This window comes from Acanthopagrus latus, chromosome 14, assembly GCF_904848185.1.
Source record: "Acanthopagrus latus isolate v.2019 chromosome 14, fAcaLat1.1, whole genome shotgun sequence".
NCBI lineage: Eukaryota > Metazoa > Chordata > Actinopteri > Spariformes > Sparidae > Acanthopagrus > Acanthopagrus latus.
The window spans coordinates 4,179,247-4,206,247 of NC_051052.1; the positions used below are offsets into that span (position 1 = coordinate 4,179,247).

A 27,001-nucleotide genomic window follows, 5' to 3' on the forward strand; every position below is an offset into this window, starting at 1 on the left:
GTATTGTACAACATGATCTGTAAAACATGAACTCTTTTTTTTTTTGTCTCTTTGGTCTTTTTTTTGGTGTTTTTCCTCTGAGAAATCATCATCAAGTTAGAACCTGGTTTCTGCCTGTGGGAACAGAAGGAGGTGTCAGTCTATTAAAAATGTGATCTCACAAAATACAAATATGCGAATGATGATGTGTAGCTTCCATCCCAGTTAAAGGTGTCACATTTAAACAATTAATGTTTTTAGGTAGTGAGGATGGCTGAAGGCTGATCCATTTTGTAGCTTTTGTCTGTTGATCATTTAATTTTCTGTCCCGGAAAATGAATAAATGATATGCATAGCATGAAGTATAAGACATAGATAATAGAAAGGAGATAAAAAACTACAGCACATAAATAAGAATATATACATACATTTCTGTCCCTGCTCCTCAAATTGCCTCCAGGGTGGTGCACTGTGACTGTTGTTATAATCTGCAGAACAACATGAACAGTTAAGTATTCTGCACATATTCACAGCACTAACATGTCGAATGTACTCAGATGGAACGTTAAACGTTAAGTTCAACATGCCGTGTTTCACTCGATAAAAGTTGTAAGCCGGGCCTTCCTTACCTTCCCATTGTCAAATTTCTTCTCCATAGACTCTGGATGTTTCTCGAGGATGTGCAGCATGGCGTCATGCAGCGTCAGGAAGAACATCGACGGCCGAACTTCGTCGTCAAAGAAGGAGCAGTCGTGCAGCTTCTCCAGGATGTAAGCTACAGGTGAGGAGAATAAGTAAGTCAAATGGCTTCATGCAGAGGTATATGAAGGGTTGAAGTCAAAGGATCTGAATTAAGAAGTGATGTGTGCTTCGATACAGAAATGCTGACGTAGTTTGTGAGGAACTATTTCTCCTTCCGCCTGCTATCGTCATGCGAACATGTGTGGAACTTTCTCAGCTCAGAAGGGCGACGACACTTTGTGATGTGAGTATCTTCAATTTAATCGCGATACAGAATGTGATAAGGTCATATGGCAGCACTCTCAAGAGCGTTTCAGGAATTAAACTCACAATATGTCATTTCTGCCACTTGGGCCTCCCTATCTTTTTTGTTAAACATCCGCCATTGCTAATCGATTCTGATCTCATTCATGTTGACCAGTGTGAGCACCCCCTACCTTGCTCGAGCACGGCACACTTCCTTGGCCCTGGCACCGTTGGAAGAAGTGTGCTTCGGCACATTGCTGCGTCTTATGCATGAGCACTAGCACGGGTTTGCAATGCAGACATGAGGTATAATCATACGCATTACGCCGCCTTGCATAATCAAGAAATCCAAGAATGGGACAAGGTTGTCTATGACCAAAACAACACAAAATAAAACCATGTCATGTTCTATGTGTTGTTCTCTATTGTGTTGTGACTGTCCAACAATGTGAGGACGTAAGTGCGAGAGGTAACCTTGCTCAGGCCTGGTTGCAGCTGTGAGGTCAGGGCAGTGGGGGACTGTGGAGGGGGGACAATCATGCTTTGGCATGGTACGGGGAAACTGGGCCAAGTGTGAGTGCGCCCTAAATCTCTCCAGAACTTATAGTGACAGCCGACCAAATGAAACGCACTGTTACTGGTACATTTTAATGCGGTAATGCTACATATTTTGTCTTTAAATACTGCAGATTCATACTTACGATCACAAGCCACAATGTAGACCTCAACTTCAACCCGGATCAGCTCTGTCAGTGCCTGAATAAATAAAGTTAAACATGATTAAAGAGAGAGAAAAAAAGTAGCATTTGGAAAGATAACAGCTTCTGTTGCTGCTGTGAGGGAAACACTCACCATTTTGAGCCCCTTCAGAGCGGAGATGTCCAGGAAGGAGACAGCAGCGAAGTCCAGGACCAGGCTGTGGAGGTCCACTCTGGGGACAACGATGTTGGCAGGGAGCTCGCCGTTCCAGTCAATCCGGACGGGAAGGTCTTTGAAGTCAGTGGGCTGGTCCAGCTCCTCCATGTTGCTCTCATCCTCTGACTCCTTGATGGGTTGAAATGATGTGTTCAGGAAGCCTTTCTGTAAATGTAAAAAAAAAAAAAAAAAAATCTGCTAATATATTTCCTTTGGTTTTAACAAAAGAGAAGCCTGACTGTGTTAGTTTTCACAACTTAGTCATTATCACGAATGGTATCATGTGATAGCAATGTTAACGATTTAGCGCTGACCTTAGTGTGATAGCGTTATCAAAGCCAAACAGGAAGTGTGAAAGTTGCCATAAAAATGAAAGCGTGTTGGTGTTGTTGTAGCAGCTGGTCAAAGCTTTTACTTACTGAAGTCCACTGCAGGTCTCCCTTCTTTAGCAGTTTCCGGATCATCCTCAGTGCTTTATTCCTCTTCCTCAACACTCTCAATGGGTTAAATCCAACCTGAGAAGACATTTCATTAATGCAATGAGGTCAAAGATAAGATGTGAAAAGCAATATTTTCCATTTAGATTATTTTCTTATAGCCTTGATAGTATTTTCCATTGAATGCCACACTGCATTAGCTAAACTACTTGATCTGTAGCCACAGCGGTACTTACAGCCTCCACCAGCTTGCTCCTGAAGAACTCAATGTTGGCAAAGAAGATTGGAGATGGTATCCTGAAAATCTTCACTCCCTCCGGCTCATATATCTGAAGAGAGTCGCAACCATTATACCCAGGTGAGACCCCAAATCATGGTAAACAAGGCAGAAAGCGAAGATGCAAACATAAAACAGAGGAAGACGAAGCAGGTAGAGTTCTTATCACCTCCCTGTTTCCCATAAGAACTATAAAGACAATCTATGCTTCATGGGACTTATTAGCACATTAGGGACAGGTTTCTTCACAGCAGGTGAAATTAAACTTGTAGTACAGAATCCCATCTCCTCAGCTCACTCCAAATGAATGGAATAATAGTAAAATAAAACAGCTCCTGACACTTTTTGTCCATTTAATTTGAATAATATGTATGTTAAATATGTAGCTGGTTAGAATAGCTTACCACAAAGATTGGAAATGGGGAAACTTATATGATCTGACTGTAAAAAAAACAACTCCATCTTACTTAACCCTCAAGGCATGAGTAGCAACATATGTTGTTGTTGTTGTCTTCTCTTGTGTACTGTACGGAACCAAACTTAATCAAGTAGTTTTTGTGCCTAAACCTGCCATTTCAAGTGTATCCTGTGTTAGGCTTTGAAACTAAGGGGAAGGCTTTGCGCCACCCACACAGTGACTGAAGGGACCTTTTGCGACTGTATGAGTCACAGAAGGGTGACAACCTGCGATGAGAGAGTGTTGAAATGACAGTAAGTTCCATTGGGTTATGTGCATAACGGTTTCAGAATAATCAAACAATGAAGTGCTAGTAGTGGATTTTTTTCACCTTTAGTTTCCTGTCTTCATGCTAAGCCAACTGGCATGACTATCTCTTTAACTCAAATGACAAGTATTGGAGTGGTATCTTCAGACATCATCAATATACGTTACAATACACATTTGATAGAGCGCACGTCAACTTACATCACTGTAGTCCTTTCTGTCTTTGTAGATCTCGGTTCCTTTGATATTGGCCAGCACACTGCAGCGAGGGCTGAAAAAATGAATACAAATAAACTGATCTGAAACAACGCAGTACTACTCACACTGCCTCGGAATGGGGTTGTGGTTACCATGTACACGAGGAGTCCACCTAATAGACGCTACATTTTCTGAAGACAAGTTGTGACATGTTTGCCAATGTTTTCAGAAATCAGGCTATGGAAGTTGTAACATTTAATTGGCTGTCATAATAATCTCTTGTAATATTGCTGTATATTGCTTTTTCTCCACATGGCATTGAAATACAAAGCTGATGTTAAGGAACAGGGAGCCTTTTTGCATCCATGTTATCTGCCATGTTATATATATATATATATATATATATTCTGTTACATATATATATATGTATATATTCTACCACTGGTAATTCAATAAAACATGGCACTAACTAAAACTAGGGTGAAAATTAAGTGTATATATATATATATATATATATATATGCGCTAATATTTGCTGATTAGCACTAACCACAAGGTACCAAGGCCTCACTGCTAGGATGGCTATAAATTGGAGCACTAAGGAGCTCAGCGGTTCTGGAAACAGTTCAGACTTTCCATTTACCAAAAGGGAAAACCCCATGCTGACTTAAAAGAGATTTACAAGCCAAGACAAACTGAAAACAGTTACTGAGATTTGTGTGCAGGAAAAGTAAAGAGTTGGTGGGCAGGTACTTACAACTGAACCCTGAGGACAACACTGATCAGCTCCACACCGAGGCCTACAGCCAATCCAAGATCCAGCCCCAGCAAGATGGATGCAATGCAGGTACCCAACCACACCACCTGGACAAAAGTGGTAAGAAACAAATCAGTAATTATTAGACAAAAAAAGATCCTTAAAACGTCTTCAAATGAAGAGATTTCTGGTTTTTAGTCCTTTCTTAATAACTTCTCTTAGCGTGCGAGAACTTACACAGTCAGGTTTGTCCTTCTTCCACAGGTATGGGATTTCTCTGAACTGCATAAGCATGCCCTTCAGGTTGACGATGACCACGGCACCCAGCACAGACTGTTGAAATAATTGGTCAAAGGTCAGATTTCATCCGATCCAGACTCCAGAGAGTTATACGTTGGTAGGGATTGCGGGAGTTCTGCAGTTTACCTTCGGGAGTGGATCTAGTAGGAATCCAATGGCCAATGTGACGATCATCACCATGATAGCTGACAGTAACCCAGCTACCTGAGGAGGACAGAAGACACAGTTGGCTCCCTTTGCTGCCACTTGTTGACCCCACTTTTTAATGCCTCAAAATAAAAGTCTGTTTAATTCCTCTGTATCAACTTAAAAAAAAAAAAACATTTAACAAACCTAAAACATTGAAAACTCAAGCAGGAAAAGCTCTCAGATTGATTGAGCCCTGTTACCTTCAGCAATTTTCAGTCTCATTAACCCAAGTTTTAGTTTATCTGATATCCCAGTGCTTCACTTGGCAGGGGAATATCTTCCCCCTTCCACAGACACTACAGGGCAATGTTGATTAGAGTTTTTGTCTGGTTGGAAAGTTGGAAAATTATTTACGGTTCGTTTCTTCCACAGAGCGTTAGAGTCTTCTGTCCTTTTGTGAACATTAGACCTATATGCGGTCTTTAATCACTTCAAATTAGACTTCTTGGAAGATTCGGACAATGATTAACATGTAGAAAAGGGACGAGTTCAAGCTACTGTGACGGGCGAGCAAATGAAATGTGCCATTACCTTTAATAAACTTTGTTGGAAAAATTTGTGATACTCAACAAATTTTGGAACAAGGGACTGGTCGTTTTAAGACATTTTAATGCAGTTCGTACAACAACAACAACTACGCATATATGTCACCCTGCCTTATTAATTCAATCTTGTACAAAATGAAAGTATTAAAACAACACATTGTGGTTTTCCGGCCAAGCTGTTGCTCTCTGTGTCCAGGGCTAAGCTAAGCTGACCTACAGCTGCTGGTTCTAGCTAATAAAGACATAATATTAGTTTACCTGAGTCTTGCCCCCTGTGCTCTCCTGCACTGCACTCCTAGAGAGAGCTGTACTCGCAGCGAAGGACTTGAAGGAAGCACCAAAGATGTTGCTGACCCCAAAAGCTATCAGCTCCTACAGCCGGGTCAGAGAGAAAACACACCGTCCTGATCAAACCTGCGCAGCAGCTTTTACTTCATGTAAACCTTCGTGCACCGTCCCATACCTGGTTTCCGTCGATGGTGTAATCGTGTTTTACAGAGTAGACTTTTGCCACGGAGAAGGCAACGGCGAAGCCCACGATGGCCATGGGAAACGCCTCCACTGCTGTCTCCTGGAAGATGTGCAGGTTTGGGGCCACCGGGGGCTCGTACCTGAGAACGAATAATAGTGTGTTGCGTTGAAATTATCTGGAGAATATTTAACATAGAGACTTAAATTGAAATTCTCCCCGAGATAGAATTTACATTTTGGTTATGGGCCATCATATGTGTTTTGAGTTATGGACTACAACTCTATAGTTTGTTGATCACATTTGTATGTATTGACAGGTTTTCATTGATCACTGATGTTCAAATAAGCACGTAATCATACTAAGTTCACTGCTTTCCACTATATGTCTTACCCTTTCGGAATATGGCCAACGACGTCAATGCCATATTTCGTCCTGAAGTCAAATGCGTATGAAACGCCACATACAATCACGGTCTGGAGAAGCAATGACACAAATGACAGAAGTGTGACTCAGAGAATAAGTTTCACAACGACAGGTGTTTATTAGCTCCTGCTTTTTATGATTGCGAGCTGTTTCTTTTGATCGACGTGAATGCTCTCTTTTAATGATCCCGTAAATCAGATTAATGATTCATGTGGACGGCACTCCAATCCAGCACAGTCATAAAATGTCACAACCAAAATATGTGTTATCATCATGACTGTTTATGTATTAGTGGCAAGCTCTGGAAACATTGACAAGGACCGTGTTGCACAATGCTCCTCACCATGATAACCTCTATGGGGATTGGCACTGGCAGCTTGGATTTGAATCTGTCGTTCAGCTCCTTCACGATGAACACCACCACCATGATCACCAGGGAGATCACAATGTCACACACATTGCTGGAGGTTATTTTGTTGAAGATGATCTCCAGGGTCTGAAAGAGATGAAAATATCAGGTCTAATGGATGACCGACCCACACTCAAAGCTGACTGAAAGCTTTAAAACGGTTGTGTACTCACATATATGAGAGCCAGTGGACCGCTGATGCCTGGGACTACGAGCCCCAACACAAACTTGAGCTGGGACACCAGGATGTGGACGGCAGCTGCGGTGGTGAAGCCGGACACCAGAGTGTCAGACAGGTACATGACAACGAAGCCAACCTGCAGGACCCCCATCGTCAGCTGGAGGAGAAACGAGAGGTCGCGATGAGGACGCGATCGTGTATGAAACCCACCGTGACCTCCCACCACGGACAGAGAGGTCAGAGGTCAGGATACAGTAACAACACATCTGGATGATTGCGATCCAGATGCGCTGAGGCTACAGGGAGGAGTGTACCCCAAAGCGATGCCTTTAAACTCTGTCATGTTTGTATGTCATGCAAATGTCTTATTCAATATACTACTGACCCTTGACTGTAGATGAAAACATCAATCATTCTTTTGGCTTGCATCAGGACATGCCAACACCCTGTTTCCCAGCATTTAAAAATGCCACAACACTTGACAAAAGAGAAAAGTAAGATCTGGATGAGCAGATCCCAACTAGACTCACTTTTAACATCAAATGGAGCACGGTGTTAGACCACCATCATCCATATTCAACAGGGTGTACTGTCTTTCTGACAGCTCTGACTTTTTCTCTGCTGAAACACTGATACTAACACTGTGGGTGCACAAATCCCAACATACTCCTTAAATACTAAGTTTATTGGTGAACTTACGCTCATTTGTTTTATGCGTTTATTCAGGCTGATTTGCTCTCAAAGTGCGCCCTAACTGAGTTTGACGCACCTCTGCGCAGTGTAGGTGGTCTCTGAGTCACTTTTTGGGGCAAAAGACCAAAGGGCACCACAAATCAGGGCAAGAGCCAGTGTCTTGTCATCGGAAGGTTGCTGGTTAGATTCCACTGATATGCATGTCGTGTGTCCTTGGGCAAAATACTGAACCCCAAACTGCTCCTGATGTGCCGGTCGGCACCTTGCATGGCAGCCACCGACATCAGTGTATACATGTATGTATGAATTACTGTAAATTGCTTTGGACAAAAGCGTCTGTTAAATGTCCTAAATGTAAATGTGAATGTAAAAGAAAACTACATTGTGTGAGCATATTACAAAAAATGTTAAAGCTGCTGTAAATGCTTACATTTGTTGTTAAGCAATTTCCATTGCTGGTGAAAATATGTTTATGTAAAGTGCATAAAATGGACAAGGTCATGTATTAGTAAAGCTTAGGTAGGTTTTATTGACACATTGTTAAAATACATATATATATTGTTAGAATAAGTATTTGAATTTAGAGTATGACTGAAGAAGATCCAGATGCGCTGAAGCTGCAGGGAGGAGTGTACCCCAAAGCGATGCCTTTAAACTCTGTCATGTTTGTATGTCATGCAAATGTCTTATTCAATATACTACTGACCCTTGACTGTAGATGAAAACATCAATCATGCTTTTGGCTTGCATCAGGACATGCCATACAATTCATTTGCCGCAACAGTGTTATTTAGCTGTTGAAGCCGTCTGGGGCAAATCTGAACGGTTGTGGTGAGTGCATTTCACCTGCATGATACCAGCGAGGAAGGTCACGGAAGAAGCCACCAACACTCTCTGTTCGTCTCTAGTGAGGCCTTCAAAGCCTGTGATGTTGGCTGCCGGACCTTCGTCTGGGACCAGCCTGGTGACCACCGAGCCGATCATCAGACACAAGACTGGGAACGGACCTTCAGAGAGAGAGAGAGAGAGAACAGCAGGTTTGTTGAGCCAGGACAGGGACACAAACGCACACATTCACAACACACTGCACACACTGGCCTTACCCACTGAGATGTGCCGAGAGGTGCCCAGGAAAAAGTAAATGATGACGGGGAAGAAGGCGGAGAAGAGTCCGTACCAGGGTGGCAGAGAGGCCAGCAGACAGTAGGCCAGACCTGAAAACACAAGACCGCGCACGTGTCGTGCAGATTTACAGTGTGATGCTCACGTTTCCTTCCCTTCACTTCCCGAATGAAACACAACTACCTTTTACACTTTTCAAAACACACTGTAAAAAATACAAAGGATCCTCTCTTTAAAATATCTTTAAAGCACATGATGTGCGATGATCATTTTGACGTGGGTTGGAGGATGTGAAAAGATGTATATACATAACATAGTTCGCGATTCTTTTGTTTATGAAGACTAGTATAGTAGAATAGTACTATAAAAACGATCAAATAGAAATGACAACTCCAGACAAAAAAAATCAGTTTACCTCAAACTTTAAGTGCTTTAATTACAAGTTTTCCTATCACATTGAGTTTTTGTGTATCAACTTGATGCTGGATTTATTAGATGGAATACATTTGGAATGCATTAAGTTTATGCATCATACTTGGATAATAAACACTTGAAAATCGCATCGTGTTCATGCAAAGTTTAAACGCAAGAGTAACAGATGATGTTTAAGTTACTTAATGCATTCATATTGACTCGACAGGGTCGGAAAATGGGACGCATTGAAGTCATGTCACATCAGAGTCAAAATCAAATACTGAGCTCACTGTTTTAATTAGAAAAAGAAAAAAAAACTGAGCGCGGGTTTGTGTGTAGAATAACTGACCTCCTTAAGATAGTCGCATTATCATTCTTAACAACTCAGATAGCAGAGGTGGGGCTGACTTTAAGGTTATCTTATGCTATCAGTTATTGTGTCGTTAAATGTATATATTTTTACATTCTGGTTTCATTTTATTTGCCAAGTACCTTGCGTGGCCTGCCCTCCTCCAGGTAAACCAGTAGAGCATAGGTCATATTTTAATTTACTCCTATCCATCCTCTATGACTCTTCCTGAGGTTTCTTCTTCTTGTTTTTTCTCCTAAAAGGTTGTTTACTTTTCTCAATATGGCAAGTTTTTCCTCACTTGAATTGAGAGGATGTTCACTGTACAGATTGTGAAGCCCACTGAGGCAACGTGATTGTGATTTTAGGCTATATAAAAAGAAAAAAATGATTTGATTTGGGGATTTAATGAAGGAAACGTCTGCCTCTGACACATTTTTACCAGATTTTTGTCCAGAGGCGCAGGTGAGATTTACAGTGGCTAATTTTGTGGGCTGCTTTGTGCAGAAGCAAAAACGTTGCTGGTCTATAAAACACATCAGAAGCCTTCAGGCAAATCAGTAACACGACCCATCTCCCCCTGTGAGGAATGTTCAACAAAAGATCTTTTTTTTTTTTTTTTTCCTACCGAAACCAACATTGTGATTAAAGACACATTCATCTCCTCCCTTCAGTTAGATCGTGGGAATGAGGCTACTGATGATAGATGTTTCATCCTGTTGGTGTGTTTTTCTGTGTACGTTCTTGTTGAAACCTGTATTTTCTGATCACTGTGATGGAATGTAAGTATTGTACTTACAGTGAGTGGTCGATAAATGTAATCAGGGTTTTTTATGCCACTGCCTTTAAAGTATTCAACAAAGTTGTACACTGACTAAAGTAACTAGAGCAACTAAAGTTATCATGCATATTAACATGAGTAAAAATATAAAATCCGCCTCCAAAATGTAGTGGAGTGGAAGTATAAATTAGCAAGAAATGAAAACCCTCAAAACAAGTCAGTACCTCGAAATTGTACCTAGATGCAGTACTTGAGTAAATGTACTTAGTTAAAAATGAGTTGAGAATGTAGGTGGAGGTACAAATAACACAACCTTTTAGAATTTTCTGACACTGAAATGCATCACTCACGCAGGTTTTTTCAAAATGTGACTTATGGTGTCAAATTATACCAGATCGTGTGAATGTGTGCCTTTTGTTTTCCACATTTGCCAAATGAGACATAAGGCGATGGTAAATGCTTCTACTATGCTTGATGTGAAGACTAAATGACATGTTCACTCTACGTCACACGGTTCACAAGAGGACAATTCACCTTGAAGGACAGCAACCAGTCCAGTGCTGACACCGGACACGATGTCACTGAGCAGCCACTCTTTGATTCTGTAGATTCTCATCCAGCCGATGACCGGCAGAAGGGAGAGCGCTGCGTTCTTGGCTCGCTTGGCATCACATCTGCAATAACACAGTTAAAACTGATGAATTTACGAACAACAGTCCTTGAAGCTCTACTGTAGGAATGTTAAGTTGATGAGCAACTGCAGTAGTAGTACTCAGGATGCTTTAGGATATTTCCTGCAGGGTTAGGGTTAATTTGCCTAATTTGCCTTATCATAGATAAAGTGAGTGCAAGTGATTGATTGTGCTGGATTTCTTGGGCTCTTTTACTTTGTAGGGACCAAAATGAAATGCTATGTGTAATATATAGGACTGGAGGTTATCAAATCAAAGTTAAGATGCATTTTTTTGTGTGTGTGTGAACCCAATTCTTGAGAAAATGCTGTGCAATAACCACAAGATGTTAAGCTGAATCGACAATTGAAAAAACTAAATTCCATTCACATTTCCTTTCGTTTAAAGAGTCAGTTCTTCTTCTCACAAAAATAACAGCTGCAGCCGTAGGAGCTACATTGTTTTAACATTTGGCACCACAGTAACACGTGAGGTGGTTCCTTGGTAATGGACATATAGGTTGGGAAGTGTAGGGGGGTAGACACTGAATTCAACAGAAGGCTTGATTACAATTCACAATGTTTTCATTATTTTGAGGAGAAACAATAATGACTTATCTTAAAATGTATAACAGACACACAGAGAGTTTCTATCACACATTCTTTTCTTTAAACTCTGAGAAAGAAGAGGAGTTTTATCTCTCAAACAATGCACGCTGGACGCCTGCTACTTTTCTGATCACGTCTCTTTAGAAACATATTTTAATGACTTGATTGAACTCAGTCCAGTTTGTTCAGCAAACTTTTCTCAGGTCAAAAGGCTTGAAGTTTGACAAACTTCTGATGTGGTCTGAAACTACGTACTGTGAGTGTAATTATCTTGAAATAACGTGTACATTTACATTAAGTAAATGAGAAAAGAGTAGTTGAATTCACTTAATTCCTGTATTGTTTGTTTTACAGTGATTTACATTAAGGTAAGTGGAGCAAGAGGCAAAGTTTTAACTGTACTTTTCAACACCTGACCTCAATTTAAAGTGTTAAAACTGCGACCAAAGTTAAACTAGACTATGATTCTATATTCAAATTGGGGATTTTGTATCTATTGTATGTTGTAGTGGAGGTTAAACATTCATCTGTAGTAAGTATAGCTGTCGAAGTATGAATTAAAAAAACGCACATTTTAACTTAAAGCTCAACTTTTCTCTCCCTCACCTTTAACTGTAGCATCTTAACATCTGAAAAGACAGACTTCAAGGATCAATTGTGCAATGATCACGTGTTACAAACGAAAAGAAGCAAAAGCCAAAGCACGTTGCGTGCCCCTTACGTGAAGTACTGCTTGACGTGATCCAGCATGGTCTTGCGATGCCTGTAGACCTTCTCGTGCTCCTCGGCGAAGGACTCCTCCGAGTACAGCGGCCTGGCCACCACATATTGCTGAGCTCCCGGTCGCATCATCTCGCCTCTGCTGCCTGGAGGACTGCTGCTTCGTCTCTATGTGGTTCTGAGATCCAATAATCGCGTTAGGTTATGGAGAGGGCCCTGTCTTGCCTTTGAACATCGCATATCAAAGAACATTAACCGCAAACAACAAAGGTCCAGACCCTCAAATACAGGCAGAGCACAAGGGCCAGGTCAGGACCCTGCACTTTCCTGGTGGGGGCAATTTTTTTTTTTTGGGCTGTACTTGAGCTTTAGATGAAGATTAACACCACTTGTTTTGAATTTTAGCATTGAAATGCGCTCCCTGACTTTTCCAAGACTTTGTCAGCACCTCTAACATTCCAGCTGTCTATGAAGATCCTCCAGTGTTTGAATATTTCACCCACAGAGGCTTGAAAAAAGGAATGTTTTTCGCTCACACTTTATATAACACTCATTCATAAATGTAAATGTATGGATCATTAAACATTAGCTAATAGTTAGTTTACAATTAACAAACAATGAATTGCTTTCTAAACCATTTTTCAAGCAATTTGGAATGTGCATGAAGATCACTTGCAACTTTGATTAATTATAAAACACCATCTATAACTGATAGTTAATAATAAAGCACTACCATTTTCTTTCAACTTTCATATCCTCTTGTACTGTACAGCAGCCGGTCCCACATACCTGACAGCGTCCTAATCTGTCTCAAATCCAAACTGTCCACTCTGTCTTCCTCCTCCTCCGGCTCCTGGAGAACAACTGGGCACTCAGACGACTTTGCCATCAATAAATGCCACCTCTGCTGCTTATCACGACTGTAATTATTAACAGCAATCATGTTCAAGAGTGGTGTGTTTCGCGCAACTGCTGGACGCCTGCCTTATCCTTGACCATTGTTCTTACTGATATCTGTAACCCGCAACTTTCAGCCGAGGCGTTCCGCCCCCAGAAGAAACGTTTGGGAAGATATTGTACTGATGAGGCAGGATAGGGAGGATGTGGACGGGACAGACAGGACAGGACAGGACGGGTCATTGTTATGAAGTGGAAATCAAGTAGCTTTTCAGGATGGGAAAACGCTGCTGAAGGTTGGCTGCCGTGCACTTCAAGGGTAAAAATAGTCAGTGTGTTGTAGCAACCAAGACCTTTTGAAAAGAGAACAGCTGAATGCAAGAGTTCAGTCCAAAATGTATTTATCCAGCATGTGATAAGACCCAGTTTTTTTCCAATAATGAGACTCCTGAACTGTAGTATTGAAGAGAAACAGGTTCACATTCATCAGTCATCTACTCAAAGCTTAACTGACCTCTAATGTTTTCCCTCGACAAAGTGGACGGAGCAGAGAGCTGATAGGAAGGAAGTCTTATTTCAAATTTAACCAAACTGATAAGAAGGAGCAGAAACTGGAGGAGTGTGAAGTGTGTGTGTGTGTGTGCATGTGTGTGTGTGTGTGTGTGTGTGTGTGTGTGTGTGTGTGCAGCGTGACGGGGGTCTGTTGCTCACTGGTTTCGTTGAATCTTATCGAGGTGTCCACTCAGAATGAAGTTGGAAGCGATGCCTGCTCCCACTGTTTGCAGAGGATCAAAACACAGTTCAGGCCAGGTTCATGGGAAATGTGTGTGTGTACGTGTGTGTGTGTGTGTGTGTGTGTGAAAATCTTTGTGAAAATTGTGAAAATCCGGGCCCAGGTTCCACGAGGTTTGATGGACACGTTCTATATGTTTTCAACCCGGCAGCCAGAGTGCCTTCTTGTGAATCCACTGGGGGGTAGCGGGGCAGCTTACTCACTGGAACAGTAATGTCCAGCTTGCACAAGTGGCTCTAATAAACATGGTGTGATCTGATTGTATGGCCGTGATCAAGTATCAGCCAGCCTTTGTTCTGTCACACCATGGTTAGTAATAAATGCCCGCACAGTGATTGATAACTGAGGAGTGATGGAACAATGGTCTGCTGTTGATAACACCAAGGCCAGCCACGTTACACTTGGTATGCATTCTAGCTTGTCAGCAGCTAGCTTGCTGTCTACTGTGCTAGCTTAGCAATACATCAAAAAGTCAAGATGTAGCCGACTGCATTAATACGATAATACAATGTTAAGAGTCTAGAGCCAAGCTAGCACCCCTTGAGACTTTCTTCTAGCCTGCCTGGGCACAGAAAAGCTTTGAGCCAAATGTCACGTGTTACATGGACTGTGTTCACCATCGTAGTTAGCATGCAAACATTTGCTACTTAGCACGAGAATCAAAGTACAGCTGGCTGTGGTGGTTCCGCCGTGGACAGAGTAATATAATTTTTTGCTAATAATATTTCAGTAATATATTACTACAGTTAGGTCAGGTAATGTTTTACAATCCATGTTACCGACCAAAGTAAAGCGTATGTTGTTTTATAAGAACCCTGGAGACCAAAACCATTTTTCATACCGGGCTGTAAATATGTAAATTGCATCTGTAAAGTTTGGTATTTTATCATGGGCTCTTGTGGGGCTTGACTCGATTTTGGAACCAACATGAAGTGGCCATCCATGGCCATGAAATGGCCGTAGCCCTGTTTGTTGCACTTAAATCATTCTTGATCAACCCTACATATCCTTTAGAGCTTTAAATATTATACAAAGTTATCAGTGGGCCTACTGAGCCTGTTTTGTTTAATGCCAGAGGAAAACATCGTGTTGATAAATGACCTTTGTTTTGCCACGTTTTTCATCTCCCCTGGGGTTTGCAGACGTGATACAACAAAGAAATGTGTGCGTCAGTGGCTCATCAGGTAGGATTTTCCAAGTACATTTGTGCACAGATGCTTATCAGGCAGGAGAGAATATTACAAACAACAGCCAAAAAACACAGCAAACCCCAAAGAATGGGAACAAGTTGCAACTGATGCACACAGAATGTCCTGGGATGTCCTGCTGGTGTGAACAGGATGTGACGAGACAGACGGAGGCATGTGAAATCCTGTGACGAGCAGGCCGGAGTAACGCGCTGGCTTTGCAACACAGTCACAGTCGTAAGGGTTGGAGACACATGTCACAAGTGCGTAGGGTACGGCCTTCCAAAATCTGTAAAAGCCATTGCACATTTTTTGATAGAAAAGCCACATTGTAGACTGGAGCATGGAGTTTAAAAGATGTGGGCTTTCACCAGTCTGAAGAACTAAACTTCTGAGTTGCATTGTGAAAAATTAGGATCCTAGGTATTCAGAACTTTTTGGACCTTTAGAGACTACAAGACAGGGTAACAGGTCAGTCTGAACTGTTCATATGTGTTTGCAACACAAAACTACTGGTGTAACTCCCTAAAAATGAGTCTGCTGGTCAAAATAAAAACATCAGCTTTATAACTTTTATGCTCTTCACTGAGAACTAAAGTGCATTTCACCAATGAAAGGGAAATAAGAGATGTAAATCTTAAAGGCTCTTCATCAGGAGGGAACCACAGGAAAGGTTTTTTTTTTTTTTATCAAAGTGGAAACAGATAACTTTCACCCCCCTATTGTTTCCAAGTGGTATTATTGTTGGCACCGCTGTCGCAACAACACAGGCCAGAACCTGACTTTATTCATTCATCTAGCCCATGATGGGGATGCAGAAGCAGACTGAAGTGGTGCTAGGCTGCCAACATAGCTGGATCTCTAGTCAGCCATCATTGTTGCGCACAGTGGCAGATACAATTGCACGGTTAAAGCAAGATTTATGTGCAACCAATCTAAATCTGATGGAGTCATTATTTGAAAGTGATTACAATTTGCAATCAACATTTACTTCATCATGACATATTCAAAGAAAATAGTCGTCCATGCTGGCTTAAGCAGGTAGAGAAGGTGCACCGTTTACATTGTCGTTCCTGTCCAAATTCTCATCTGATCAGGCTCGTGACACATCTCAGCACGATGACGGTGGATCACCTTGGATCGTGCACCAGCGAGTATGTCCATTGTTTATTCCTGGAGCACGCGACCTAAGAGTGTCTCTCTACTGTATGCAGCGCTAACATTAGCTAGCAACAGATTATTTGGTGTGATGTATTCTTAAAACACATGAAATCTCAGCTGTGGTTAACATGTAGTTCTCATGCAGTCTAAATTTTATTTGCTAAGTGTTTTTTCACTCTTTCTTATCTGTACTGTCACTGCGTTCATCTAAATCCACTGTAAGCATTCAGGCAACGTGATTGAGTTTACCATTGTGTGGTTCATTGTTACTCACTCAGTGGTGGTTTAACATAGAATAGGATAGCTAGTGTACTAAAGCTGGCTTAAACTTGACACCATTAGCTCCCCGCTGGGCCTAACTCAGTGATAGCACCACTGCAACACTAATTACACAACTCAATACGGTGCAGCCTAATGATGCACCACCATAGGAATGGAGTAACTCCTTAACAATGAAGTATAAATCCAACTTGATCTTACAGACTGTGCCAGTTCGGGCCATATAAATAAATTGTTAACTGAATTCAATAAATGTATGTTTTCATGCAGTGATCTGTTGACAAAACCTTTTGTTTGAAAGTGTGAATTTTGGTGCATGTTAAAGACTTCCTTCACAGTAAATTTGTCACAGAAGGAAAAGCAGGTATCATAACTTTAATTATGGCTATGTTCTATTTGTGTGTATCCATATTACATGAAAGGGTGATAGAGGGCCTGCATGAAACATAGCTATGCCCTGAAACTGAAGCAGCTAAATGGAACTCAGCTGTCATTGAATAACACCTCCGACAGTTGTGTGCCACGTGCAGCTCCATTGTACCTTTTCTGATAGTACCAAACAGTTGGCCTGATTTAAGATAAAGATCATAATGGAAAGACATTTAAGGATACAGTTAAAACCTCATCAGATTTGATTTATGAGTATTCACAGTGCATATTACTTTCCTGACACGTGGATGAAAGGTTCACTCGCACACTGAAGGTGGTTTGGACAGATTGGAAAAGTTAAGAGAGATGTACGACATAAATACCCAGCAGGGAAGTGTGAGGCTCGTCACATAAAAGGTGTTTTTTTATGACACAGACTTTAATCCCATCCTGGGCAATAAATATGACAACCACGGGTGAAGATAAAGCCAACTGTGTACAAACATAACAGAAGCAATCAAAGAGTAATGACACTGGACTGATAATATAAAAAAAATCAGCCACAGATTCCGGCCACGGAAATGAACTCAACAAACTCTGTGTAGTAATAAAACTTGTAGTATTTTCAACCAAAATGCAGTGCAACAGACTGAGGTTCACATGAGGATTTAGATAAAGAGTAAATATGGAGTAGTTGAAATGTTACTTACTGATGCAGACAGGTCACTCAACTCATGATCAGGCTCAAGTGTCTTTAAAGTTGTTGCTCTAGTGGCTCTCCTCTGCTAGTCTTTATATCTTTGCTGAGTCACTTAAAAAAAAAAAAAAAAATCTGTTTACACCAAAATGAGTGTTAAACAAAAGGGGCACCACAGACTGCCGGGGTGTACATTTAAAGTGCCTTCGCTTTGGGTTGGTGTGTGGGGAGAAAAAGTTGTGTATGTGAGCATGTTTGCTTACGTGACTAATGCTTTCTAGCCAGGCAGTGTCCTCTCGCAGTGGTTGTAGCAATCATGGTCGAGGACAAGAGTAAACATTGTTAGTGAAACAATGTTGGTGTCCGGGGCAGGAGTGGATGCCGACAAGGGGTGCAAAGTGTACGGGTTCACGTGAGCCAAAATCAGTGATGACAGTAAAGAAGTGTAGTAAGTTATTTTTAAGGTTGTTATCCAAAAGCGGAACCTCAAACCCACAGAATTTTGATGAAGAGTTACGGTCCAAAATTTGAAGGTGTCAAGGTGGATTACAGAGAAATCAAGAAGCCACACAGAATCTTTATGCAGCTATAAAGCAGCTATGACTTTGATGAAGCACCACAGTGATGTTATGAAATTAATGTTTAACCATTGTCACTGTTTTATAATCCAGTGATCTTTTTTGATAACAGTTAAAAATTTCTGAGAATTTTCCTGGAAAGAACTGTAGTGCACGCTTCCAGTGAACAGTGAGCATTAATGTTTCAGTTAGTTGAACACACTGCTGAATGTGCAAAAAACTGGGATTTGCGTTTACGCAAGCACGCATATCACCATACACGAAGAATTTCTCAATGATACGTCACTGATTTGACCTGGAGGTAGACAACATCTAGCTGTAGATGTTTTTTGCCTGAGGCTTTTATCATTTTAGCTGACCTTGGAATGTCTGCTGTTTTGGATGCTAAGTGTTTCAATGTTTGTGTCCACCTTGTGTGTATGTATGACTATGCTTTTCCTGGTTAAATAAAGGTTAAATAACATAAAATAAACTGATTACTTAAAAAGATTACAAAAACACAGGACCTCACCATAGAAATTGTACAATTAATGGTGAAACATAGAAGAAACATAACAGAAAAGTTAAATTAGTTCAACAAATAAGCATAATAAAACGAAAAGCATCTTACAAAGTATATTCCATTAAACAAGTATTGACAAGCCCCAAAGGGAGTGGTAGTATTTACACTTATTTAATCCTTCCACATCTCCACAACTCAGTTATTAATAATAATTACGTCACTTCCATTGTTGACCCTTTGTACCTTCATACACTCCCATCTAATTATATGCAATTAGTACACTACATGTACAACTGATATGTAACATATGATATATAAATATATTTACATAGATGCCTATATATGCATATGTGCTGAACACATATACATAAACATCCATACACTCACACATACAAATACACATACATAACCTACAATATGATAAACATAACTATAAACAGTGACAATATTTCTATATCTTATTATGGAAATTAAGTTATAACCACTTATTTAGATTTTATACACACAATCACATACATACATCCATGAAAACAGCTAGTGAACTTTAAAGCAATGTATGATATTAACAGCTCACCTGTCATAAAATGGATGCCATTTTTTTCCTATAATAGAGAAATGTAAGTTGTCTTGCACACAAACTTGTTAACAATGAGGAGGTTGACAGTGTAGTCCAACAGATGATGAGACATACTAGCAATATGCCTATGAAGATAAGTGTTGGAAACACAGGCTGCTAGCTAGTTAGTGTAGTTTCTGGGCTGTCTTCCTCAAAGATATCGGCGTGTAGTAGGTTGATAAAAATTCTGCGGAGGCAAGGCTGGGTGGAATGATAGAGCAATCTTTATTAAAACAGACTTGAGCCTAGCATCCGAGCAGAGTGTGGCCACACATCTGATTTTCTCCAATCTAGGGCAAAGTAATGCCAAACGTTTTTGCCCTTCTTGCCCTATCAGAACTCCTACGCCTTCGCTCTTAGGAATTCTACCAAGTGCCACCCCCCCGTCTCTACTCGTGGGACCCTTCTTAAAGTCCTTTGGGCAGTACCTGCTTACTCCTAATTGGTCACTGCGGTGGGTTGAAGGTTCATCTCCCATAAATGACCAAATCTGTTACTGTCCCTCCTTCGGGCTTGTACTCCAAAATTACCTAGATGAGCCCTCTATCCTTTTCTGGAGATGTGTCTGTTTAAATATCATCCTCCATCTGGAACAGGAGTCAGGCTCCAATTCAGTCCCTATAGTGGCCCTGTCCCCTGCTAACCTTTGACCCACACAGCTAAATGCTGACTCCAAGGTCTCTTGGAGCTGTGAGCCCCGTATTGTCTGCATTCCCTAACTCACACAAGAAGGAACAGGTTAAATTTAAACTGAGTTGAATTAAAGGTCAGAATGTGTTGCCGTCCAGATACCTCATCAGCTAACGTTACACATACAAGCAGAAGATCACACCATTTTATCCTTATTCGTGTTAGCCTGCAATAAACCGTAAGATGTTCTGAAACCAAAAGTGTGCAGGCTCTTTATTTTTATAATCATGGCACCAAAAACCTGATCTGATACATTTACTCTGAACTATTCACTGCCCAAGGACAAAGATAACCATTTACTCAATCCAAAAGACAACAGTAGTGGGTTTCTGCCTCTCTCCTCCGGGTCACTGGTGTTTTCAGATGTCCGGTAGCCCAGGACGAGGAGGAAACAAAGTGTTTACGATTCAGATCAACCGCAGCCACATGCTGCACAGTCCGCACCCACAGATGAATGGTGTTCCATGTTTATGCTTTTGTTCCTGTCCGAGCCCTCAGCTCACACTCAGACAAGTGGTGGTGGACATTTGCTGGAGGAAATAAACACTGTGCTTGTGCCAGAAAGATGTGGGATGGCCTAACAGAGATTGATTGATCTTAAAAATAACTGCAATTTTGCTGCAGAAGCCACTGGACTGATTCAAGATGCTTCATTTGGAAGGAAGGGAAGAATCTTTACTTGATTACATAACATATAACATGTAACTGAGTGAAACCGTTACTGTGCTCCACTGTGTTTTAGAACTGCAAGCATGTAACAATCAGCACTTTAATGTGAAGATGAAATTACTCAGTTCACATGTACTGTTTAACTAGTAAGGGTGTACGAAAGAGGTGTGACCTGTGAGAAAAGATGCTGTGATTACAAAGAATTTATCTCAACTGGATCCGGAAAATCTCTGCACAGGCTCATATTTATTTTTTCCGTTAGTTCCTCCTTATGTTAATCATTCATGTTTGATTCTGCTTATTTTGGCCACATCACGGTGACAGTTTGTAAAGCTAAAAGCCTTGAAGCATGTGATTCATACTGAGATTGTAACATTTTGTCGGCTCTGGTGGCAATGGTCAGTGGTATATAGCCATAAAATCATAAAATGGAACAGTGCCTACCTTGTAGAAAATGTCGCAGATTAGAATCTTCAAATTCACTGGCTTGAGGATCGTTTTAAATAATTACACTCAATTTCTCTATACAGTGTACAATGTACAGCACATAGACTGAGCCCTCTGTTTTGCATGCTTTGCATTGAGTATGTTTTGGTTGTTACTCTACTGCATGTTGTGACTGAAACCTTACCCTTACTGAAGCTAATCTCAGTTCTGACCTCAAAAGCCAATGGAGAGTAATTTTGTTGGGAAATTTCGTGGGGAAGGATTTTGTTTGGGTTCAGTTTAAGATTAGGGTTATGAATTTGGCCTTAAAGGGATAGTTCGTGTTTTTTGAAGTGGGGTCATATAAAGTATATATCTACAGTCAATCTGTTCCCTAACGTAATCACCGATCAGCGCAGCCTCAGAAAATTGCTCCTGATGTGCAGTTGGCATCTTGTTTGGCGGCCTCTGCCATCAGTGAGGGCCCTGCGATGAGCTGGTGACTCATCCAGGGTGTACTCTGCCTTCGCCTTCAGGGGCTTCAGTAACCCCCACGACCCCTTGAAAAAAAAGGGGGTTAAAGTTCGGTAACATCCCCGTGACCCTCATGGATAAGTGGAAGAACATGAGATGAGCGAGAGATGAAATTATGGGACCAAATCTCAAACAGCATTGGTGAACTGAAATATTAAAATGCAAAATATTAGCAAAAGAATATGGGGCTAACATCCGCTCCTGCAGAGCTTGCCATGACATCTATGCATCAGGTTGAAACCAAGTTCATAGAGGCCTCAGTGTGAAGGCCCACTTATAGAATTTGAAGTTCGGGAGAGACAGGCCACCGGCCTGCCTTTCTCGCAGCTTAATACGAGGTCGTTTTCCACGCCAAAGAAATGTGGGGAGCATCGAGCTAACAAAATTGACTCTGGGCAGAATATTCATTTTAACTATAGGCTAGGCTAGACCACCTGTCGAGATCCGCCACAATTTTGTTGAGTGTATCACAAACATTGTTTTTAGGTAATGTCTGTATGGAGGAATAAATATCTATCCCCTGATAAATAAAGTTTTTAGTGACTGGAATAAATGCACGGATGGGAGCATTACACATGGCCTGATTTAAAGGTAGCAAAGCAGATTTCTGCCAATTTATTTTAACACCAGAAAGCCTGCCATAATGTTCAAAGATAGATAAAACATGTGGGATACATTGCAGTGGATTGTTTAAATACAATAAAATGTCATCAGCATGTAGTGAGATGTGATGGTGTTTTCCCCTAATAGAGATTGGACAGATTGATCCTCACGAGATAGCGAAGGGAGGAGAGCTAGTTTTGCCTGTGAGCACTACGGCTGTTGGATTTTTATACAGCACTTAAATCATATTAATGTACAACATGCCAAACCTCATAAACTCAAGCACTGACCATAAAAAAAGGCCATTGGTGGTCAAAGGCCTTCATTGCATCTAGTGAAAGGACAGCAGCAGGGGAACTTTGAGTGCCATCTATAATGTGTAATAATCTTCTAACATTATCTGTAGCCAGTCTAGATTTTATGTTTATGCATGTCCTAACAGCCGCCTCACACTCCTGCAACGTAACAAGGCCATCTAGTTTTACGGAGTCATCATTACTGAGGCAAGATAGTGTAATGCTATTTAAGAAATTATTGCAGACATGTTTGTTGAAATTACTTTCCAAATTATATAACTCCTGATAAAAGGAGGCAAAGTAAGCATTTCCTTTTTTTGGGTCCGATTGTATAATGCCATCGTTGTCTTTAATGCAAAAAATATCAACTGTGTGCTCGTATATTATTGGGTTTTGAGGAGTTAAAATAATAAGTTTGCCAGAAGAGAGTTAATCTCTTTTTTAATCAGTTCCTTCTGTAGGGCTGTTTGGTCGTTAAAGTTATGTTGCAAGGTCAGCATTAAGGGTCGCATATTTTAATTATTCTAAAACTTCTACTTTGTCTGCACATTCCTTATTCGTGTTGACGCGTATAAGGTGGTATTACTCCTTATAAAACCCTCCCAAAGTATCCTTGGATTGGAAACAGAGCTAACTCTAAACTCCAAAAACTCGCTAAAATTACTTTTAAACTGAGCTTTGAAGTTTTCATCTTGCAATAGGAATGAGTTGAACCGCCACCTAGGTGGCTTTAGTGGAAGATGGACAAACAGTAACCAAACAATACATTGGTTTATGATCAGACCAGGTAACTGCATTACAATGCGCATCATGAGTATTTTGACATAAATCTCTTGAGGCAAAGATAAAATCTAGCCTCGAGGGGTTTAACATACGCCAAATGTCGACCATGCCTGTATTGGCTGCCCACTGGCGGAGTGCCTCAGACGCAAGACGTTGGTCCCTACTCTCGATGCCACCTGTTCTGTCCATGCTGCTGTCCCACACCGCGTTAAAATCTGCCCCTAGAACTAAATGAATTCCCGTAAGATCAAGCAAAGTGTTTGGCTCATTCAGGGTTTTCATTTGGTCAGTTGTATTTTAGCAGCGGAGTCACCGGTACAGGAGAGGCTAGCTTTTGAGCTAATGGTAGCCCTGGTGCCTTGCTGTTGTTGAGATACAATTGCATAATTTTTCTGAGAATTCGGCAAAATTCAGGAGAAGCATAAAATTGGCAACTTGTGAGAGAAAAACAATGTGAGAAATTGCGAATGCTGATATATTTACACAAAGTGTAAACTAGTGGTGCCGCAGCCTCCAGCCTAAGTTGGAGCATCTTGCTCAGCGTCATCACGTGACCCCTTAACTCCATACACTTGTGTGTGAGTGTGTGTATGAATGACTCACATTGTGGGGACGTGAGTCTCTTAAGAGGCAGTTATTCGGAGACAACTAATAACGCTCGCATCACATAAGGTGAAAGCAAAAGATAAAGAAAAAAAGGAATAACTAGTCTGTTTAAACAAACTTAAACTCGATCAAATAGAATTAGAAAATGTTGAAAAAGCAACAATTTTTGCGAAACAGAAATACTACGATAATGGGCCAAAATGGCAGAAATTGTTATCATTCCGGCTGAAAAAGCAAGTACAAAAGCAAGAGTACTCAAAATAAAGGACAAGAATGCAGCATTTGCAGATAAAGGTACAGCAATTGCGAATGCATTTCTTGAATATTATCGACAACTGTACACTCTACAGACTCAAGATATAAATACTGGAAGAATAATTTAAATGGGAACAAAATGAAATAAAATATCTAGGCGTTATAATCCCCAAAGATTTAAAACAATTATTTGAATATAACTTTGGACTTTTAGAAAATAACCTCAAACAAGATTTACATAGATGGTTAATGATTCTATTAACTATAACAGGACGAATAGAAACTATTAAACTTGCTCTGTATTAAACTTAACACACTTAAAAAAAAAAGAAACTGCAGGATTAGCATTGCCAAATTTACTAAATTATTACATCGAGATGGTCACAAATAAGGATTTTGAAACTTTTGAGGATCATTCTAAATAGTTTAATCTGCCAAAGACTCAGTTCTATAAATATTTACAAGTAAGAGACTATTTAACAAAAACAATGGCCAATAACAAAACTTTGGATGACACAATATACTACACTATAAGTATGCAATTGGACATATATACCAAATCACTGAATGGAGAGGTGAGGGAGAAAGAGTCAAGGTACTGACTACTTGGGAAAATGAACTGAATATAAACATAACAGAAGGAGACTGGACAAATATCTGCAGTAATACCTGAACAACTTCAAGATCTCTACTTTGAAAGGAATTCTCCTGGAAAATGCAAAAAAGATATTTCAAAACACCGGTTATCCAATCAAAAATATAATAAAGACATCACAGCAAGATGCTGGCGTAACTGCGGAGAAGATAGAGCTCACCATTCACATATATTTTGGACATGTCCGGTTTTAAAACATTTTAGGGCCAGAGTGGGAGAGGAAATGAGTTGGGTATTGCAATGCAATGTAGTCTCCCCCCTGGCTCCAGAGCATATGATTTTAGGAAAGACTCCCAGTCAAATATCCCTCACACCAAATATGTACATGTACAGTTCTTTCTGAAGAAGAAGAGAAGAGTTTTTTTTTTTTTAAAATACCCTTGATATGAATATAAATACAAAAGAATAAATAAATACATCTTTGTGGAAAATTAATTTAGTGTTTATTGTTGCAGATCTTTTACCAACAAGGGATTTCAGTGGGGGAAATAAAGCTGCACTTGGGTAAGAAATAAACACCAAGAAAGAAAAGGAACACTGGTTATCAAGGTTTATCGATGTAAATCTCATCATCACTGGTGATGATAAGTAGGCATTTAGTCAGGTTTTTTTTTTTTGTCAAAGAGTTGTAACACTGAGCGAAAGGCTAAATGTCACACTGTTTTCCCTCCTGTTTATCAGACTTTGTCGCTCCTCATTAGCTCCTCTGCGATGCAAGTGGATGAACGTTTCATGAGCGCCTTTTCCTGTGTTTGAATCAATCAAACAAAAGGAGAGGAAGCGGTGAGATGTTTTTATTGGCAGCCCGAGCCTGAGAGGAACAGTAGACCCCACTGCTTCAATCACGGGAGAGTGATAAATACTTTCAATATAAGGAGAGAAAGAGTTGTGTACACCTTGCTGACTGTCGAATAAATCTCAGCCCATTTTGCAGAGGATAGCTGTAAGCTCTGTATGATCAGACATGCGGCGTAATGCGTGCTGCCGTTATAGACAGGTGCAGATGCTCTGTGTTGCTGTGGTGTGAAAGCACACTGTTAGTCGTTGCTTTGAATGGATCCCTCATGTCCTAAGGCAATTTTAGATTTTTACATACAGAACATGTACGATCAGTTTATACCATTTGATGTAACATGGCAAATTAAAGCAACATTATGTAATTATTTTTAACCTAAATAACAGGTTCAAAATGACTCAGGTGGTACACTGACTTGTAACAGGGTGAACGGTGTCTCTGTCAGTCCCAATACTCCCCATTTGCTTTTATGTATGTATCTTGGGCAGGGGAGTAGGATCTCCTGAGAGAAGTGCGAAACAACACCTTATAATCACCTGGAACAAAGAACAATTGTGTTTTCCTTTCCCTCATTTCTCAAAATGAGCCTTTGTAAGGTCATTTAAGTAACATACCTTAAATGGAACCAAACCATTTTGACACTCGGTCACACACAGGATACAGACCCCTATCTCCAGGGGTGACTCAGACTTCTCCCACTCTTTAGACTACTGCATAGACGGACTCCCCCAGAAATGATGTTTGAGGGCTACCTACAGCGTCTAACAGGGCAACTGACAAGGCTTTATGAATTTAATCCTTCAAGTCATTCGTCAAAATGACTGCAACAATGACTACAGGTGCAGATAACAGGGGTCTCTGGTGGGTTCTGGTATCTCCTCAAGGCCAAGAACTTCATCCAGGCTAATCTACCTGTAACTGAAGTACTACGGAAAATTTTAGAGTTACAGGAAAAAAAAAGGAAGAAAAAAAGGTGAAACAGATAAACAATTTTTCTCCAAAATGCAAATCAACAGTCAGTTTTCTACCTGGAAGTAACTGATGTTGTTACTGTGAATCGATCCACAGCAGTTAGAAGCTACTCTGGTCTTATGCTGCCCACTATTTGTTCAGAATACAGACTCAATAGGTGGCCAATTCCTATATATTGTACTATATATATTTGAATTAAATTAAACCCAGAATTAAGTGGTTAATATTAGTTCCCTTTTGATGGGCTACATGAATAAAATGCTGCCTACATGGTAAAGTCTCATTAACAGTAATCAAATAATGTAATGCATTTCTGTAACACCGACAGGTGAGAATTTTGCGCATTGTGGTATTTTACCACTCTTCCCACCCAGGTAAGAAGAACAGGATAATGTATAAATGAAATCTAATGGCTGCAGTCTTTAATGATGAAACATCATATTACAGAAGATATAAAAAATTTGCAGTCTGACATTTTGTGTGCACA

The 27,001-nt window shown here is 40.5% G+C and overlaps 1 protein-coding gene across 1 annotated transcript; it reads right to left on the reverse strand.

Moving 5' to 3' along the window:
• Positions 1 to 46: 46 nt before the first annotated feature.
• On the reverse strand, positions 47 to 13,150 carry LOC119032263 (chloride anion exchanger-like). Its single transcript, XM_037121235.1, has 21 exons — positions 12,940 to 13,150; positions 12,152 to 12,328; positions 10,686 to 10,825; positions 8,589 to 8,699; positions 8,332 to 8,492; positions 6,785 to 6,949; positions 6,546 to 6,698; positions 6,170 to 6,252; positions 5,771 to 5,918; positions 5,566 to 5,679; positions 4,700 to 4,777; positions 4,511 to 4,606; positions 4,274 to 4,380; positions 3,521 to 3,590; positions 2,555 to 2,647; positions 2,301 to 2,396; positions 1,819 to 2,046; positions 1,668 to 1,722; positions 609 to 754; positions 408 to 467; positions 47 to 114 (listed from the first exon to the last, which is right to left on the reverse strand). Exons 2-21 carry the CDS (start codon positions 12,280 to 12,282, stop codon positions 97 to 99), a joined length of 2,253 nt encoding a protein of 750 aa, XP_036977130.1. The 5' UTR covers positions 12,283 to 12,328; positions 12,940 to 13,150; the 3' UTR covers positions 47 to 96.
• Between the last annotated feature and the right edge of the window lie 13,851 nt (positions 13,151 to 27,001).